Raw genomic sequence first — 19,624 nt, 5'->3', positions numbered from 1 at the left:
CTGCAAAGATGTGTACATGTATGTAGTATACTCATGTTGTTTCCAAAGTACCCAATATATCACGTTGACTCGCAAAAAGTTTAGGTACGAAAAATTCAGATCACTCTTGTCATAATCAATTGTATCTTCTCTAGAATTATCTTCCATAAAATGGCTCACCTCTTGAAGACTAGATTTTGCAAGTCAGAACAACTCAAATAATGACTTCATTAATATATTGTTCAATAAACAACACTAATGATAGCAAAATTGTAGAGACATACATCACGTATAAAAAGCCTTGGAGAATAATACAAAATGTATGCATGGTTGAACTGTATCATATGGAATGCAGATAATGCTGAGCAGAAAGCTACATGATACCCTGAGCCGATCATTAACTTGTCCTGACCTAAACAGATACTGAAAAAAGAAAAACATTTACAAGAAAATTTGTTCACAATATATAAACAATGTTTGCAAAATTGTTGACCAACACCGCCACACCATTGGATTGGCTAGACAACTTGGTGATCTACAATTCATCCTTGGGTTTGTGACCGCCGCAGCTGTTGAGTGTGTCATTATCAGGGTTTTCACACAGAAAGCTGAACAGTTCCTCTGGTCCGTGCTCTAGAATGTACTCATATATTTCGTACTCATCAGCCTCGCCCACTATCTCTCCACACATCATGGACAGCCTGCAAAGGATGAATGGATATGGAAACTGCACAATAATGGGCAAATAACTCCATCACTTTGATTGCAGCTACATTTGAACCATTAATAATTGGTACACATGTACAATGATTTGTAATAAAAATTTAGAAAATGATTAATTGTATAAAACTCACAGCTATTGGAGCCACCTATATGTGCATTAAATCACTCGAAAAAGCAAAATACAATCAAACATGGATAACTCGAACTTCAAGGGACCGAGCAAAAGTGTTCGAATTATCAGAGCGTTCAAGTTATCAGAGCACTGTCACAAGTCCATATATTTACTTATTTATTAGTAGATACATGTACATATACAAACTATAATATAAATCAAAAGCACAAATGGCTTGTTTCAAATTAAATGCTTCTAATGTAAAGTTTAAAACGTTTTCATGAAAAAGTATAGAGATTTTTCTATCACTTGAGATTGGTTTGTTGTTTGAGGTGATGTTATTGCAAGGACGTTTTTCAGATTGACATTGGCAAAACTTGATCGTTGTTGAAATGCTCAAAAGAAAAGACATTTTTTTCTTTTGGGGCTTTACCCACGATCGATTTTGCCGTTTTTTCTTGAAGTTTATGCAGATTACCTTACTTTACCTGGGATTCGTTAAGAGCAACACTCCGAGGCAGTTCAATTAGAAGTTTTACGAGGTTTTACGGTACATTCTATATCACTCACGCTTTTTTAATAGATACTTATTGAATGTACACATGTATCCTGTGTTTAGGTCAAACGATGAATAGTTTTTTGTAGCTCAGACAACGTATACGTTTAATTACAACATTTTTTAAGACGTTTTAAACATTCAACATTCCGACGTTGATTCAACACGGAATCAACGTCGGAAAACTATTCATCACGGACTAGCCGGGTCACGCACTCAAGGATTTTCGCCACGCACATACAAAACAACATGCGATTTTTGTTTTGTATGTGCGTGGCGAAAATCCTTGCGCCCGTGACCCGGCTAGCCCGTGCTATTCATCGTATCGCAGTATAAATCAAATTTCACCAAACTTTTAGAAAAGTCGTTGACAAAAATATTTTGCCGATGGTGGTAATAACGACGCTTATGAATTACGAAAAGATGAAGTTTACCTCTATGGCTTTGAATAAAGTGATTTTCTAAAGCGATAACAACCGTTTCGGTAGCCGTTGGGCAAAAAAACAGTTCGAATTAACAGTGTTGAGTTCGAGTTATCTATAGCAATTTATCATTACGTGGGAACGGACCAAAGGAAATGTTCGAATTAACCATGTGTTCGAGCTATCCGTGGACGAGTTATCCATGTTTGACTGTATGTTTTTTCACCATATCTTATGAGTCCTATTTGAATTCAATGATAGCGAAATAGAATCTTATGATTTATAAATGTGTTGAGAAACCACAATATAAATTTGAATTAGTTTTAAGCAATAGCTTATTTAATATTTAGTATTTAATAATAACAAAACAACACGCTAGTAATTCCAACTTTGCATGAACTGTAATTTTCGCAATCAACTTGTCATTACAGGAGTTGTCCAAACTTTGTTGCTATTTTTTTATAGAAATATCTGCAGCATGGAAATGTTGTGGAATTTCCATTCTCACAAAGTATTGAAATTGCAAATTCACACTCTACTGCTCTGCATTTGAGTGAATATTTCTGTATTAAGACATAATTCATATAATATATAGCTGTATATAGGCCTAACGGTTAAACTGGACCATCAGATAGGTCAGATTATCCACCACCTCGACTGGTCCATTGTAATGAGGGTTGACTATATAAATGTAGTAAAATAGAATGGAACAATTGACGAGACTATTGACATCAGAGCCTGAATAAAACATAGCATAAAACAGTTCGCTGAAAAACATTTCTTACTTCTTATGCTACACTTTCGTTCAAGATTAAAAATAGCTTATAAACAGTGGCAAGTAATGTAGTTGCTATTGGCTACATTTCTTTACCCAATGAATTTGAAAGCTCGAGGCATAGCTAAAACAGAATGCTGAAAAACATTTCTTACTTCTTATGCTACACTTTCGTTCAAGATTAAAAACAGTTTATAAATAGTGGCAGGTAATGTAGTTGCCCTTTACTCAGGAGATTGGAATAACTTCAGCTAATCCAAATCTTTACTATAACAAAAGTTGCGTCCATCTGTAGCCAGCGTTAGGAATAAATATTGCACCTCCCAGGTATCGAACTCATACGTTTGGCAGATGCACAAATGTGATGCCGAGTGCACTGTCATTAACCTACGCAGGCACGGCTTGAAATAATTGTGCTTGTAACCGGGTTGACTCGGTTTAAACCAATGGTTTAAATCAGCCGAAAAAAACCGGTTTTTATGGTTTTTTCATTATTTTTTGTGAAAAACATAATATTTTAAGCTCCTAGTGGTTCATGTGCGGTAGAAATGCAATTATATGTAATTATCAGCTGTGAAAGTGTATGTAGGACACAGTAATAAATTGATGGCAGAGCTCAATTTGAAACTACATGAAACCATAGCACAACAATGGATTAGTGAATTTCATTTTCAATTGGTTTTATCAAGTGATATGATGATCTCTTTACTGATGAAATATAAACACCATGTGAAATATACTAATCCAATCATTGTCTCTAGTAATGAACGAATACTTTCTTAAGTCTGGCCGGTGAGAAAGGATTACTTATAATTAGAAATTAAAACAATAAAATCCTTTTGGGCAAAAGCTTCAAGTTTGCAAACTAATATTTCATTTATTCGGCACAAGCCAAAGTAGTTGGATTGCTAGAACTCAGTTTATCAAGTTTTTTGTGTTTTGAAAAGTTAAAGTTGTGCCTCAAATTTCCAACATGCCTCGCAAACAGAATCCTGTTTGACAGTTTTTCACTCGAACTGCAACAGGCAAAGGTTTTAAGGCAAAATGTAATAGGTGTGCTGTCATAACGCGAGGTCACGCAGATAGGCTTAAAGCTCACGTAGCAAAATGTCAAGCTGAAAACACCAATTTAGACAGTGATGCTAGTATTCAGGTGATAGAAGTTGAGTCATCTGCCACTGTTCCAAACACTAGCAATGCATCTGCATGATGCTCTGCACTACCACACGACTAATCACTTGGATTAAAATTCCTACTTATACATAGTTGTATGCAAAATATTCACTTTATGTGATAAGATTTCTGCTCTGTATTTTATCGATCATATTTGATTAAAGACTTATTCCGAGATTTCCATGTTTACTCTCTTTCTTCCCATAACAACTCCTACAGTACCATCCTTAACAACTGATTCCACATATGTGTGTTCAATACTCAATCATGCAATCATATTAAGTGATGTTAATTAGACTTACAATTGCAAAAACCTTGGTGAAATTATAAAAAACCATAAAAATTGGTTTAAACCATAAAAACCAAAAAAACCTGGTTTTTTCATAAAAAAACCGTGGTTGTTTTCCAACCCTGGCTTGTAATCGCTACACCATGATCTCTCATACAATCACGAACTTCATGCCTGCTAGTAGTAACCAATAATATTTTCACGAAAGCTGCAAGCGGGCGTCATCAAAGTTTGGCGGATAGGTGTAATTAGTATGTCAATAATTATGCCATAGTGTTGCAAGCGGACGTATGGTGCAGTGGATAGCACGCTTGACCATAGAACTGGTGATTCCGAGTTCAATGACAACGTGAAGTGGTTTTTTGTTTCTAAAATTCAATCGCTAAAACTGAACATACAACAAACAAACACTTAAGTTTATAGTTTGAGAAAGGATAGCAAAACTCTCAACGGCTTCTTTTTTCAACCATTGTCTACAGAGTAAATAATGTGTTGAAGAGAACCTTGAAGTACCAGTCAATGTTATCCTGATGATGTTCTTCATGCCTCTATGAAGTAACTTTTTAGGAGTAACTGAACTGCTTCAATGACACGGTTAATTCACAAGTTTGTTTCATCTGTAAGACAGAAATGACAAAAACCCACGAGTCAAGCGAGTTTTGTTACTTGAAAATTTTAACCACTGTTTCATGCAAGCGAAAGATAGAAACAGCACTTGCGAATGATGCGCAAGAAAATTCTGTGCAAGCTATTCCATTTTAAACATTTTTTACACTTTGGTCATTTCTATATTGAAACCATGCTGCTTAGTGAGACAGGAGTGTGCCGCTTTGACCACTGGTGTAACTTTCCTTATCTTTTTTTAAACAACGCCCGCGCTAATCCGCAACATGCAAATGGCCATTTAAACAGTTATCGCTCGGTAACTTAATGAGCACACAATTATAAATCCGCGCAACGGAAACAGTATGTCAATTGAAAAAAAATTAGAGAAGAAAGTTACCTGTGGGGCCATCTCCCACCTCCCTGCATCATTCCTGGTTCCTCGGCAGCCTCCAGTCCAGGTCCAGACAGCCTGTTCACTCCATGCATAGGCTTCACACCATAGCTAAAGTGATAACAGCTGAGATGTCAAGACTACAGTAAACAGTGCAAAAAGTAACACTATGGCAAGAACGCAAACTGCATTATACTTCAACCTCAAGCAAAACAATGTAGAAGGGTCAGATACAGTTATTAGTATATGCATCAAAATTAAAACAATTAATTTTTAAATCTTGCAAAGTGGTTTCTAACTTGAAGGATCTGCAAATCTCAAAGAGGTTCTGTTGCTACAGTAGTAGCAATAGTAGTAGCAATAGTAGTAGCAATAGTAGTAGCAATAGTAGTAGCAATAGTAGTAGCAATACTAGTAGCAATAGCTCATGATATTGTTCGCCATCACCCAATTTTAGACACTTAGTTTTTACTCTTATTCACTCTTCTTCATTGTGATAAGCCTCCTAGAAAGATCAGACACACATTTACCTGTCAAATACCTGCTTGTCACATATCTTCTCCACTAAGTCAATGATATCTGACTCGGGTGCCTTCTTTCCTTTCTTAGCAAACTTGCTTGTATGAAAAGCTTGGATCAGTACGGATAGCTAACAATAAAATACAAAAAGGTTTAACATGTAATAAAAATTTCAATAGCACAAATATTTCTCACTGATAACTAATTTGTAAAATATTTTAACAACATGCTCTTACTTTCTCTCAATGGTCATAAGAATGGATGACAACTATGCAAACTAAATTAACTATTAACTTGTTGCTACCAATACACGTTTTCTTATTTTATTTTATACATTTACAGTCGACTTATTGAAACAGTTTGCAAAACACTGTTTCACCATTCCTGTGGAGTTTCACTTAGGCTTATACCACAGCAAAGCTTTCGCTAAAATGCAGGATACACTTATTATTGGTTTTATGGCAAGCTAGAATATATGGCTTTTGGAAATATTAACTTACTCATTTTTAAAAAGAAATATGCGGTCGCAGAATCATTTTATTTTCTCAATGCGTTAATTTTACAAAACCTATCAACCTTGCAATGTACCTGGAAAGCAATCGCAGTACATCCATCACACTTGAGATTACTAGGAAGCCGGGTGGAATGCGCTTCTTCGTCATTCAAATCGGGTGCGGACCATTTCATCATATTCTCCCTGGACATGCCTTCCGGAACAGCAGGTACATCGTCAAACTCGTCGTCTTCGTCAAAATCTTCTTGCCCTTCCTCGTCTTCACATTGCACTGGGTTGCAACTAATTATTAGAACTAATATCATAAGCCAACATGTCAGTATTTTCAGTTTCATTGTCATTGTACTTGCCTTGAGATTCAGCAACTACAACCAAGGCTGCCTCTATGTATCAATCCTTCGGCAAAGCAGTGCAATGTGTCACAACGAGCGGCTGTTACAATTAACCAACCAATTTAAACCACGTTAAGCTTGCCCAATTAAAAGCTTTCACTAAAACATGGAGGCCAATTGCATCAAGCAAACAACAAAGCGAAAGCTGTACCACGTGCTCACAACGGCAGTACGTATTTGTGTAGGGCTTTGATCTGCGCTTTATTAGACAAAAAGCAAGGCTAATCGGGTTTCCAATTGGGGACGAGTATAACTGGAGGGTCTCAAAACCTGGTCACGTGACGGGGGAATTTCTGTTTTTGTCACGTCTTGCGCATGCCCAGTTGCTACGACAACATAATGCCAAAATGGGAGCTGCTTAACCGTCGGTCTACTGAGATTCATCTACGTGTATTGCACAATTATCCACATCTCCCAAGTCATATTGTTTTGTGGGTATATCTTGTTCGGTTTCAGAACAAAATACTTTTGGTTTTATCAACAGTAGCATATTGTAATATTGTGTTAGATGTTCTAAGAATGATAAATAAAGTTATACTAATACATACATCCAAAGTTCAGAGTTAGTCAAGAAAGATGTATTTTCCAGATTTTTTTTCATAAATATGCTTGTATTTAAAATCAAGATCAAAGCTAAAATTATACATACTATTGCTGATAAAGTCAGAAAAAAACGGCAAGTACATGTATATGATTTCTAGAATTTAATACATGTATCATGATTAATATTAGACACTGGCCACAATGCTAACATTTTAAGTCCATCTAAAATTCATCAGCAGAAATACACAAAGCAAAAATCAGAAAGCCAAGGCGGCAATGAAACTATATTCTATCACAGCAATATTGCAATAACCCACTACTAATAACCCAATACTGTTAAGAAATATAAGATTTCACGAATAAACAAAATTGTGTCATGAAATTATTCAAGTGTTTAGTTGACTCATAATAATGCCTATGAGTTGACTACACCTTTAACAATTGGAAGTTAATTATTAACTAAAATTGAAGAGTTTTATGGACAATGAGTTCTTGATGAGACTGCTGTGCATCAACTTGCGTCTAAAAGTTAACACACAATTTAATCAACATCAGCAAATGCTGAAAGCATGGTAGTAACCTCCACATCACTGGACACGCTGAATAGAGATGTTTTAGACAGGTTGTCTGTTTGTCTTGCTAGAGGTTTGAGTGCTTTCTGTTGATATGAAGAGACATCAATCTGCTCCCGATGCGCTTCGGCTTTCTCTCCAACTCTTCCAGAGTACTGGTCTCGTTTTTGTCTTACGAGTAGAGGCCTCAGCTAGAAATAATCAAGTACTGTTAAGGAAAAGAAATTTAGCGATAAATTGCATCAGTTTTCTTTGCAAAAATTAAGCAAACATAAAAATGTTTTCCATCTAGGTAGTGCCATTCTCAAGCTAGGCGCCTCTCTTTCGCATCACTTTCTGGACCAAGCGTGTCTTCTACTCAGACTGGTACAAACTTTTGCATGTTGCTAGACACACTATTCCGCTTCTCTATACTAAGGATTGCACAAAAAAGATTTCTCACTTATCAGGCACTAGATATGGCAACTGGGAGGTTAAAACGAATACCTCATCGGTGATGGATTCAAACTTTTCTTCACTTATGTTTTCCTTCTTTCCACTGGCCTTCTGTAATGAATAAGGTTTTAGGATCACATTTACAGCATTTTGATAAACGCAATTCAGGGGTCAGCGAGCACATTCTTAGTCAGGTGTTCTCTTTGCCCTAAATTTAATCTCAAAGCTTCACTGCTTTTGCATTACCAAAGTCATGGGCAACTCTTTTAACAGTAGCAATGCAAACTGCACATATTGAACCTATCTTGAGTTTTAATCTAACTTCGCCTGCTTTGCTGTGACATATTGCCTTTCTCTTGCGAGAGTTTGATTCCAGGGTTAATCCATCAGCTTTCTGAAAAGTTGTTTCTATGTTTTTGACTGACTTCTCCAGGCAGTTGTTTAGTGATGCCAACCTATCAGAGTCTGTCATCAAATATGTCAAGTTTCTCAATACACGGAGGTTCTCTCTAGCTTGATTTGCGAGGTTTTTTAGAGAAGTTCGAGTGGGAAGTGGTAACAGTTCAGTTTCAGTGGTAGAGCTTTCATCAGACGCCACTTTCATAGTAACAGCCTCTTTTTTCGAATTTACAATAATATGGTCATCTATAGTGAACCATGGGCTGTTCAGGTACCATTCAGGTAGGGGAATCTTGAACTGCTGTGTTACTGCAAACATATGCTTGCACGGATGTTTGCTGCTACTCCACGAGAGACAGGAGCAGGATGGTGCGGACATATCAACCGTGTGTTCCACTTTGCCGAGTTTGAAAATAAAAACAGAATTTGAAGTCTTGGATATGCGCTCTCTGGGGATTCCCTTTGCTAGACTGATGTTTACCATGCAGTCATTGACTAGTGGTTTAGGTCTGTTGTGTAGAAACGACGGCACATCTGTTGAATAACTTCTGTACAGAGAAGATAAGCTGACATTCTCTAGGCAGTATCTATAAGAATAAGGAAAACATCAATTAACAGTTAATCAATTAATCAATCAATTAATCATTCCAAGTCTGTTGTTTGAAGAGAGGTGTTAGAAGGGGTTGGAAAATAGTGGAAAACAGATGCACATTGCACACGGATTTTTATATTATAATTCAGCTTATAGAGAAATCAAAAACATGCTACTTCACACGCCAGAAGAATAGAAAACAATTTGTTAAAAAGCAGTGTACAGCATTAGAAAAGTTTTGTGAGACTGCAATGTGTTTGTTATAATCTATTACATGTATGTGCGAATCCCACCCCAGATACTTACACACTTACACTAATCATAGCTACAACATAAAAAGAAACATTCAATAAAATGAACACAAGTTGGCAAGGCGCAGTTCTAGTTCAGTGTAATAAACCATTGCATATCCCTCGTCCTTACCGTTTTTCAAGTTGTGCGCAGAACTTTTCTACCAGAACCCTCACGGTAATGCTCAGGTTATTTGTTTGTCGCCCGCGCAGAAAGTTGTTCTTGAACTTTCCGTTTATACTCTCTACGCCGTTGTTAGTATTCACAGATACTATACGGTTCATTTGATAGCAACAGGCCCATCTCTGAAATTAAGATTTCAAGGGTATTACTATCAAGGAATCCCTAAACCATTACATCACTTGTTCAGCTACAGTCTGCTAAAACATAATTTTTAATGTGCTATAGTGTTAGAGAAAATGAGAAGTTATGGATTAAATAAGAATATTTTAGACATGGTCAAAAGCTTTTTACTTCACAGAAAACAGTGTGTTAAAATAAATGGTGCCTTTTCTGGTTATGTTGATGTTGAGGATAGGAGCTCCCCAAGGGACAAAGTTAGAACCTCTTGTGTGTGGTTTTTACTTTTAAAAGATGCAAACAAGTTACGCCTTGAGAAAATTCAAAGGTATGCAACTAGAATTATTTTACCCAATTTATGATATGGAGACAATTGTCAGTTTTAAATTTACCTACTACTGTTTTCAGACTGAGCGCGAGTTGTTTTACAAAAACAGCTGATGATCCCACACACCTTCTTTTTGATTGAATCTGCAAGGGCCAAGACAGAATGTCTTCTCGCTGTAAAACTGTTTTTAGACCGAAGTTAAGTAGAACTACAAAGAACGGGCAAATTTTTTTCCAGTGTTTTTATGACTCATTTTAATAATCTCCGCTATTACTTGTTTTATCTTGCACATTTTCTTTTTACTGCTGTTCACATTCAGTTATATCTGGTCTGATATATAGAATGCAAATAAATGCCATCCTTATCAAAATTTATCACCTTGAACATGCTCTCCTCAAGCCAGTTGTGAGTGAGGTACTCTCTCAGCTTTTTATGACTTGATCCATTCCATATCTCATGCTCCTTTAATCGTTCTATTGCCACCAGATGCTTTTCAACAGATCTGGAACAGATGGAGACATTTAGCAAGCGCTTCACAACAAAATTTAAACACTCATCTTTGTAAAAGCACATGGCTTCATGTTCAACTGATTGTTGATTAGTGTATAATTATAACCAGAGCAGCAAGGAAATATATGTAGCACCTAGCCCTTGCAATACGCCGGAGCATTGCCAGAAGGATATTCATCTCCATTTTAGCGGGATTGAGATTCATTTCACTGCGTTTAAGCTGGCGCAACAAGGCCTGTTCGCGATGGAAGTCACACAACAAAACTGTAGTGTCTGAAAATACAAAATAATATACATTTAACCTTGTAGAATTTAGTGAATAAAACAACACTGCAAAGAAAAAAATGTCAGATGTCAAAAATGTCAGAAAGAATGTCAGATTCAGATACCATGAATAGAAACTAGAAACTAAGGAAACCAGAACCTGGGAATGAGGATTCCAAAGCATTGATTTCTGCCAACGAGTAATCAGTCATGCAAAACTTCGGTGTCCAATAGCTATTCCACTGCTTGAGGACATCAAGTGCTCGCACAATTTCAACTTTTGACTCGTGTTCGAGGATGAAGGTGGCCACTACCTATAATTATATCAATGAAAACTTCTCTAGTATGCGTCTCAAAGTTTCAGCCTCCTCTGACCCAAAGTAACACAAAAGGCTTCGAGACAGGGTAGAAAAACCTTAGACCATACATACATATGTACATGTGTATATATATAAATAATATAATATCATTCATCTATTCCACCATTCTATATTGTTGTCATGTGGACAAATAAGCTATCATGCTAGTAAGAGAAGACTTCCAAATGTTGAAACCATGAAGACCAATGAGTAAATCAAAACCTAAAATCAAATGTGAGTGGACAACTTTGAGGTTTGAGCTCTAAAACCAACATACCTGGTAATCAACATTCGTCTTCACGACAAAAAAGAACAGGAAGAGCGCATATTTTGTTGTCCTGTGGGTTGCGTCCAAAAGGCACAATTCTGAACCATACTTCTTCATCATACGCTGTTGATGCATAGTTTGGTGGACGAACAAGAACTTGGATTCATCCTTTGATGGCTGGAAATAAAAGCTCTGTCCTCGGTTTTCCCACTCATTCTCGATTTTCAACTGGAGATTCTCTTGGTCAGATTTAGAGTAGCTAAAACAATTAATTTTCAAAACATAACTACATGTATAAATGCTAGAGGTCAGGGAGAGATACTTTATCATGTACATGTACATCGTAATATTATTACCATATATGCATTAATGGCAAGGCCATATACGGCCACTCTTCTCATGAATTCCTTGACCTGACACAGAGTTAAGCCATAAATACACATAATTTAGTAAGGGAACTATGAGCTTATAGCCAATCACATTAAACATTGAAATTAAAGGAGTTACTAGCCATTTACTAGCCAATTTCCTGTGTAAAAGAACTGGATTTTGTTTAGCAAGTGGAATTGTAATGAACAATTTCAGCTGTTGCTGTTTTATCACATTCTCATATACTCCTACAATACACATACACAAACATACAAGTACACTATACTGTCGTCTTACAATGTTGAGGAGAGTGCAAGTTGAATGTGGTTTTTGAGTGTCTGGTCACCAGGGTAAAAACGGGTGTTCAATAGCGAAACATTTGGGCAGCTAGTCCTCACAAACTCAGCCAAGTGATCTTCAAAAGAAAATACGTTGTGTTTAAAAAAAAAAACATCCTTCTACATCATGACACAGGAATTCAACGATGAGCAAATATCGGGAAAACCTGACAATCACCAGAGGCACCAGGCCAACAAACCACTGCATAGTGTATATGTAGGTGGGTTTTCGCTAAATGGTATCTAGTTGTGTTAGCTTATGCCTTACAGCAAAATCTGGTAATTATATGAATTTGAGAACTTTTTTTCCTAATTAAAAGTCGTCACTATATTCACACATACCTTTTATCTCCTTTAATGAGTATATTCCATGGGTTACTAATGAATATATCTTTTTATTCACCAAGTCATCAACTGGCAGTGACATCTCAGCGACCTGGTACGGTAATAAACCTATTCATCCACTACACCTTGTTTGCAGCAGTAAACATTTTTACCTTAATAATTATTACTGTATTGTATTGGATTTAACCAATACAATACAGTATGTTGCGGGTATCTTTTTAAGGTTGAGATGGCTAGAAAATTTTGCATAGGCCTATTACCTTCCCCATAAGGTGACCAGAGTGAGAATCTATGGGTGGTATCTTGAGCTCAAACACCACCTCATATACAGGAATGAGGAGTTGCTGACGAAGCTTCTCGGATATCAGCTCGCGATTGAATTTTGTTCCTGATGAAAGCTACATAAAAGAAGAAACATACTATTGTTTGTGTGAACTTCTACTCAAATTTATCATGTTCAATTTTCTAGCTAGGAGATAACGACATTTGATCATGATCTGACCTTATAATCGGTAAAGCGAATGAGTTTTTTCATGAAGAATTGCGCTGAACAGCCAGTTTTATGAGACGGACAGGGTCGATTCCGTGTCTTCACATTAGCACTGTGATCATTTGATAACAGCGTCTGGAAAAAAATATAGCAAAATTATATCCAAAGGGAGTTTTTCATTGATCAAGGGTATAGTTGTGATGTGATGACCTAGTCTGAAGAAATAAATAAAGCACCCATTGCAAACGGAATAACAAAACCAAAGAATTGTAAAAAAGACTGTGTATCGATAGGAACAGTTAAATTTACACACCAATCTCTTTTTCCTGTACTGCGCCTTTTCTACAAGGTGGCGATCATGACCATGGCGGCAGTCAAATGTCTTTCTACCAACCACCATACAGGCAAATTGTTGCTTGTCCCAGTAAACATTTTTCTTTTCCCATATCACACTGCCTTCTGTAAGAACAAAAAACGGGCGTTATCATCCATTGGTGGACTCAAGTTGTCTGTATTGCATAATACAGTATAATAGTTCAGGCAAGTCTTACAAAGGGCTTTCTATGTACACAACAGTTGATTGACGGCTATCACAATTGGACCTGTTCATTATGATAACAGTTAGTTTTATATACATACTCAACAGGGCCATCTTGTTTGGGCCCCTTCAACTGCTATTGTGTTACATATTTTACAATCATTGCAACATTACCATCCTATATTACAGAATTATATTAGGCCTGTGGTATAGAAGTTGAAACAGACAGCCCTATTGCCTGTTGAATACATAACTCCAGCAGTCTCCAAGTGAAAAAGTATTAACACAGATTTTATATACATGTATTGTAAATATATAAGTTTACTATATAATTGACCATAATATCAATATATTTACATGACTGTGTATATATAATATAGCTTTATTGGTGATGTGTATTGTATTTATAAATAAATTATTTGAACAATATAATATATACATGTACAATAACAAATACATGTAAATGTAAATACATGTAAATTAACAATATAGCACTTTTACACTCACTAAGGGTATCAGTGTGTGTGCGTGCGTGTGTGTGTATGTGTGTGTGTAAATAACGACTAAACACATCACATGCAAATTGAAACATACATTATAACATACACATTTGACATTACACTCTGACTCAGCACCTACCGTTTTTGCTTAAAGATTCAGGAAGGCTTTTAAATTGAGAGTCTTGGTGGCTCACACAGAATTTTAGGTTGTTGGCCAGCCATGCTCTCTAATAATCATTTCACCTTCCTCTTCTGACTTAACATATATAAGTTTAATTGTATCCATTCTGTTGTAAGTCGTTAACACAGCGATTGTGAATTTCAATGCGTGCTTGTTTAGTTGTTCTGTATTTCCCGCGATAACATCCCATGTGCAAGACATGTGACAAAAACAGAAAATTCCTCCGTCACGTGACCAGGTTCTGAGACACTCCAGTTATACTCGTCCTCCAATTGGCACCATTGATCGTTTGCTCTAGAAGGACGATCACCTATATGGACATGTACTGAAATAATGATATATATGCTTCAAGTATAGCATAGTCATACCTGCCAACTCTCACGCATTGGGCGTGAGACTCACGCAATCACCCCAAAGGAAAAATGAAAATGCGTGAGAAATGCGTGAGATTTTTGCCCCAATTTCCACGATTTTATATATACTATCATTGATACATCAATTGCCCCAAAACCAAATCTCACACATTGCCCCACTCTTGGGTTGGCAGGTCTGAGCATAGTTCCCACGACTAACAAATCAAACCAGAGTAAAATGATTTCATGTTTTATGCCATACAGCCAGTGCATCGTCAAAGTTTTAATTGTATGCATGCAGTAGAGAACACAAATTGCCAAGAATTACGTGAGCAACGTTGTAAATTATTTAGATTTACCTGTTGTAGCGCAACTAGGTTTGCATAATATATGTTGTCTTTCCCTACACAAGCTTACGTTATGTGTTATGTTTGTCCTTATATAGGGGTCAATCTAGGCACGAGTTAAGTGAAATAAACTGCTAGTGAAACTACAATTTTTCTACTCTGCCTCTAACCACTGAAGATCTAAACACAATAGTACTACATGGTGCCAGCGTGTTAGTCTGTTGATTCCCTTGTCCGATGATCTCAGAGTAACCAGAAAGACAATTATTTCACTCAAGTGCTGAAGATATAGAAACTGACTATGCTGTTCCTGTGAGCTTTAAGTCGACCTGCAGCATGTCAACAGTATATCAACCTGTCATACAACAGCTTGACACAATTGATTTACTGCAAGACAAGGAGGAAAGCTACAGGTCATTTGTATCAAGCTGGAAAACATTTTGCATACTCACTCAGCTTGAAAAGAAGCCAAATGAGTACCAAGTGGCTATGCTGAAACTGTGTTGTTGAAACAGTTAAAATCATTGAGACAAGCACACGATATGAGGAAAATTTACGTAGAGTAGATGATGTTCTTAAAATCTTACATGTATACTGTCATACATGATTGATATCTATTCAACTCTAGGTCACAGACTGAGATACAGTCATTCGAGGCATTTTATCTTGAGTGGCGTCAAAAGGCTAAAAAATGCCAGTTTCGCTATCTGGAATCTGACCTAATTTACGACAGGATTGTTGAAGGCATTGCGAAGACAGTACAAGGAGTAAGCTCCTAGTACTGTAGTAAGATTATTCCCTTCAGAAATATTCTTACTCCAGTACTAGGAGCTTACTCCATTACGAGAAGATTTCAGTAATCTTCCAGTGTAAGATTATTCCCTTCGAGAATCTTCCAGTGTAAGATTATTCCCTTCGAGAATCTTCCAGTGTAAGATTATTCCCTTCGGGAATAATCTTACACTGGAAGGGCAAGATTATTCCCGTGTACTAATACATCATAGTTTTAGTATTAGTACACGGGAATACTCCCATCATACCCGTGTACCCGTTGACAGATTTTCCCATCATACCCATCATACTCAGATTTTCCCTTCCCAACATACCCGTGTACAGATTTTCACAGCCTCTTCCAGTGTAAGATTATTCCCTTCGAGAATAATTTTACGCTGAAAGAGGCTGTGAAAATCTGCAGATCCTAAAAATTGACTTCTAAGGCAATGAAACATATCAGCTCAGCTTGAAGCACTCACCCCAACTTGTCAACTAAACCAATCAGAGCTGTATCTCGGTCATCACGACGCCAAAAACCAGTCCATGCAGGCAAATCAAGTGGTGGTAAGTCAAGATAAATAGTTTCCACAACCAGCTAGCATGGTCAGCTACTATAGAAGTTGATAAGGTACCAGTGAAATTCAAGCTTGATTCTGGTGCGAATGCTTCGATTATGAAAATTACAGAGCCCATGGTTCAGATGGTCAATCTAGACCAGGCCTGGTCTCGTCTTCGTGGTCCTGAAAATCACATCATTAATTGTTTAGGAACCTTTACCGAGTGCCTCAAATATGACACAAAGTATACCAACGAGACTGTATATGTGATAGCTAATTTGAACACCAACCTGCTGAGCAGAGAGACCTGCGAAAACTCTAGACTTCTGACCTGCAATGTTTACCAGGCTGACACGGACACAGAGACAATCTATCAGTAATACCCTAAGTCTTCAACGGTCTAGGGTTTGTCAAGAACTATTCTTACGAGATAAGTCTCAAAGAATATACCTGACCTTCGTGTATGTACACCACTTGCTCTGTACCGCAATCTCCGCTGTATAAGGTTAAAGATAACCTAGGAGATAGTAGGAGATAGGAGTTGTAGGAGATATCCTTGGTCAAAGAAACCACCGACTGGCGCAGTGAAATGGTGCAGGTACTAAAACCAGACGGATCCGTGCGCATGTGTGGATCTGTCCCAACTAAATTAATCAGTCAGGTGAGAGATCCAACTGCTTGTGTTGATGACACTGTGGTCAAACTTAGACAGAATAAGATTTGTTCTCACTTTGGTGCCAATCTTAGGTATCATCAAATCAACCTAACAAAACATTCTTGATTGCTGATCACTTTTCTTACACCGCTTGGCAGGTATGCATTCAACAGGCTGCCATTTAGAATTTCAGTCGGACCAGAGGTCTTTCAGCGATACATGAATGAACTACTAAGTGGCATCGAGGGTGTGATAATTAACACGGATGATATTCTGATCCATGCTCCTACTGGAAAGATCTACGACAACCATCTCAAAAGGGTTCTTGATCATATTGCTCACTCAGGCATGACTCTCAATAAGAAAAAGTGTCTATTCAGGCAGACATCTGTCAAATTTCTTAGGCATAACATAGATGCTGATGGCATACAATCTGACACTGAGAAGACCACGACCATTTTAAAATTTCTTGAGCTTCATAACCCGTCAGACGTCAGACACCTAAATAATATGCTGAATCAGCTAATGAAGTTCATCCCTAACCTAGCAGAGCTCATGGCACCAATTCGGCCAGCTACTCTGAGAGAATTGAGAGTGGCTCTAGGGCAGTACTCAGCAAGACGCATTCAGAAGACTGAAATGAATGTTGGCTTCTGACAAAGTTTTGGCTCCATATGATTCAAAACTTCAAGACGATACTCGTCATGGATGCACGTAACAGCGGGTTAGAAGCTTAATTCAGATTAAGATTCAAAGGTTAATTCAGATTCAAACTAATGGTACTTGTCGACCAGTCAGCTTTGCTTCAAGGTCCTTAAAGGAGGATAAAAGGAGATATGCAGTCAACGAAAACTAGGCACTGGCAGTATCGTGGTGCTGTAAAATATTGAATCAGTACTAACACGGGCTAAAGTTCACTGTAGAGGTAGACCACAAGCCTCTAGTCACACTGCTCAATTCGAAAATCTTGCTGTCATGCCAGCCTGAGCTCTTCAATTTTGTTTTTATCTAATGAAGTACTCTCCCACAATTACTTGTTTCTGGGTTGAAACACCGTCAGCTGGACGTTGGAGAGCGCAGAGATGGCTTCATGACCATGTTTCTCATTTTTGAATAATGTATTAGCAATGAGCATCATAATTTCTTTAAAAACCTCCCCATCCGCAAGGGCTTTCTTGTTTTCTATCAAAAAATGCGCAGCTCCAAACTTGGCATTCTGTGATTTTTTAATTGCTTTCGTGAAAACAGCTGTTTGTCTAAAGATACTTTTAATTCTTGAGCTTTTTCTGTCCGTAATATGCTGCCAGGTGGTTAGTTGACATCACATTTTCCGTGGCAGGTTCCAAATTGTGCCGCTGCCGGTACTGCAACAGTCATCTTGCAAATAAGGCACGGACATTTATCTTTAAAGAACGTAAAATTGAACTCTTCCTCCCAACCATCGTCAAAAAAGTATGTCCTTTTTCTCTTTTTTGCCATGATTTTTAGAGCAAAAGCACAAGCAAGCTAACTCCTAATTACCTTGCTTGGTCAATTGGTCAGGAAAAAGTGGTTTGGCACCGCAGAACTGACCATTGACTTAAAAAGATTTGAGTTTGTTATCAAGTATTTTTAATTGAACTTTAAAATTATTTCCACCTGATTATTTTCATTTTATGTTACGTTAAAAGTGGTGCAATGTGAGCAATAATCAAAAATATGTGTATAACATTCATACTGCATTGAAATATGAACCGTGCTATTTTTGACACATTCTTCGCAGGGTGGGCGATACATGTCTTAGAGGCGCCTTGTCGCCCTCGTGCACTGCTTTGGTGACCCCTTTTATAGATGGTGACCTCTGGTATATGATATGTATGCACTATCACTAGAGTTCAGTATTGTTCCTGCCCGGACATGTGTAGCTAGTGCTCTTTCAATAGCTTAGGAGAGTCATATCCTTATCTTTTGGCTTACTCCATAGATATAGTAAACCTTACTATATCTATGGCTTACTCACTAGCTGGTCAGCTGGCCATGTTCAGTGTTGAGTCGGCTCATGTTACCTGCGGTTCAGTTGCTAATAAAGCTGTCCAATTGAATTGTTACATTTGTTTATTGCTTCTTACTACAAGATGTAACAGTATAGATGGTGCATGTATATCATATTTTATACAGTAAGAATCTTATCTTTTTCAATAGACAAATTTTATTTTTATGGAACTGAAATGAATGGTTGATTTCACTTCTACAAGCCAGAGCACGAGAGACAAAGCATACTGCAAAGTCACGAAAGAATTTGAGCAGTTGGTATGCTGTGTTTTAAAAACAGTTACAACAGTGTTAGACAGTTCTATACGGAAGAAAATCCAACTCTAGCTAGTAGTTAGGACCTTTATAGTTGTGTGACGATCCTGAAATACATGCCAATAAAATAAAAAATCAGATCAAAGAAGGAAACAGATCATGATGATAACCTGAAAAGAGGATTGTGTACGGTTCATCAGTGAGCAACTTGTGACATTGACACTTGCTGAGGAGCATGATTGCTGAATCAACACCTCGCTATTCACAGAGGATTATCTAACTAATTAATAATCTATGCTTTACGCATTTGCTAGTTTTATTATGTTTTGTGCACATTTTCTGATTAGTTTCACGTTGATATTGTAAGCGTAAAAGAACATTTGCAGATTTGTCGCGGAAGATAGTTCACATTCAATAGATGTGTTCAAAAGAAGTGCTTCTAGGCGTAATGTTGATATGTTTATATAAATGCATGCTAATGATGGTTTAAGACTAAATATATACATAAAACAAAGATATGTCTTAAATTCTTGCTAGACATTCATTCAGAGAAGCTATTTTTGTCTTTGAGAGTTTAGT

General features: G+C 37.2%; 1 protein-coding gene across 1 annotated transcript; it reads right to left on the bottom strand.

Annotated features, from left to right (window-relative positions):
* Positions 1 to 203: 203 nt before the first annotated feature.
* On the bottom strand, positions 204 to 6,480 carry LOC137394567 (marginal zone B- and B1-cell-specific protein-like). The gene is made up of 4 exons (XM_068081297.1): positions 6,134 to 6,480; positions 5,557 to 5,675; positions 5,033 to 5,137; positions 204 to 680 (listed from the first exon to the last, which is right to left on the bottom strand). Exons 1-4 carry the CDS (start codon positions 6,398 to 6,400, stop codon positions 515 to 517), a joined length of 657 nt encoding a protein of 218 aa, XP_067937398.1. The 5' UTR covers positions 6,401 to 6,480; the 3' UTR covers positions 204 to 514.
* Positions 6,481 to 19,624: the final 13,144 nt, after the last annotated feature.

Source organism: Watersipora subatra, chromosome 4 (genome assembly GCF_963576615.1).
Source record: "Watersipora subatra chromosome 4, tzWatSuba1.1, whole genome shotgun sequence".
In the NCBI taxonomy this organism is placed as follows: domain Eukaryota; kingdom Metazoa; phylum Bryozoa; class Gymnolaemata; order Cheilostomatida; family Watersiporidae; genus Watersipora; species Watersipora subatra.
The sequence above is the reverse complement of the archived record's forward strand: the minus strand, read 5'-3'. Positions and strand labels throughout refer to the sequence as shown.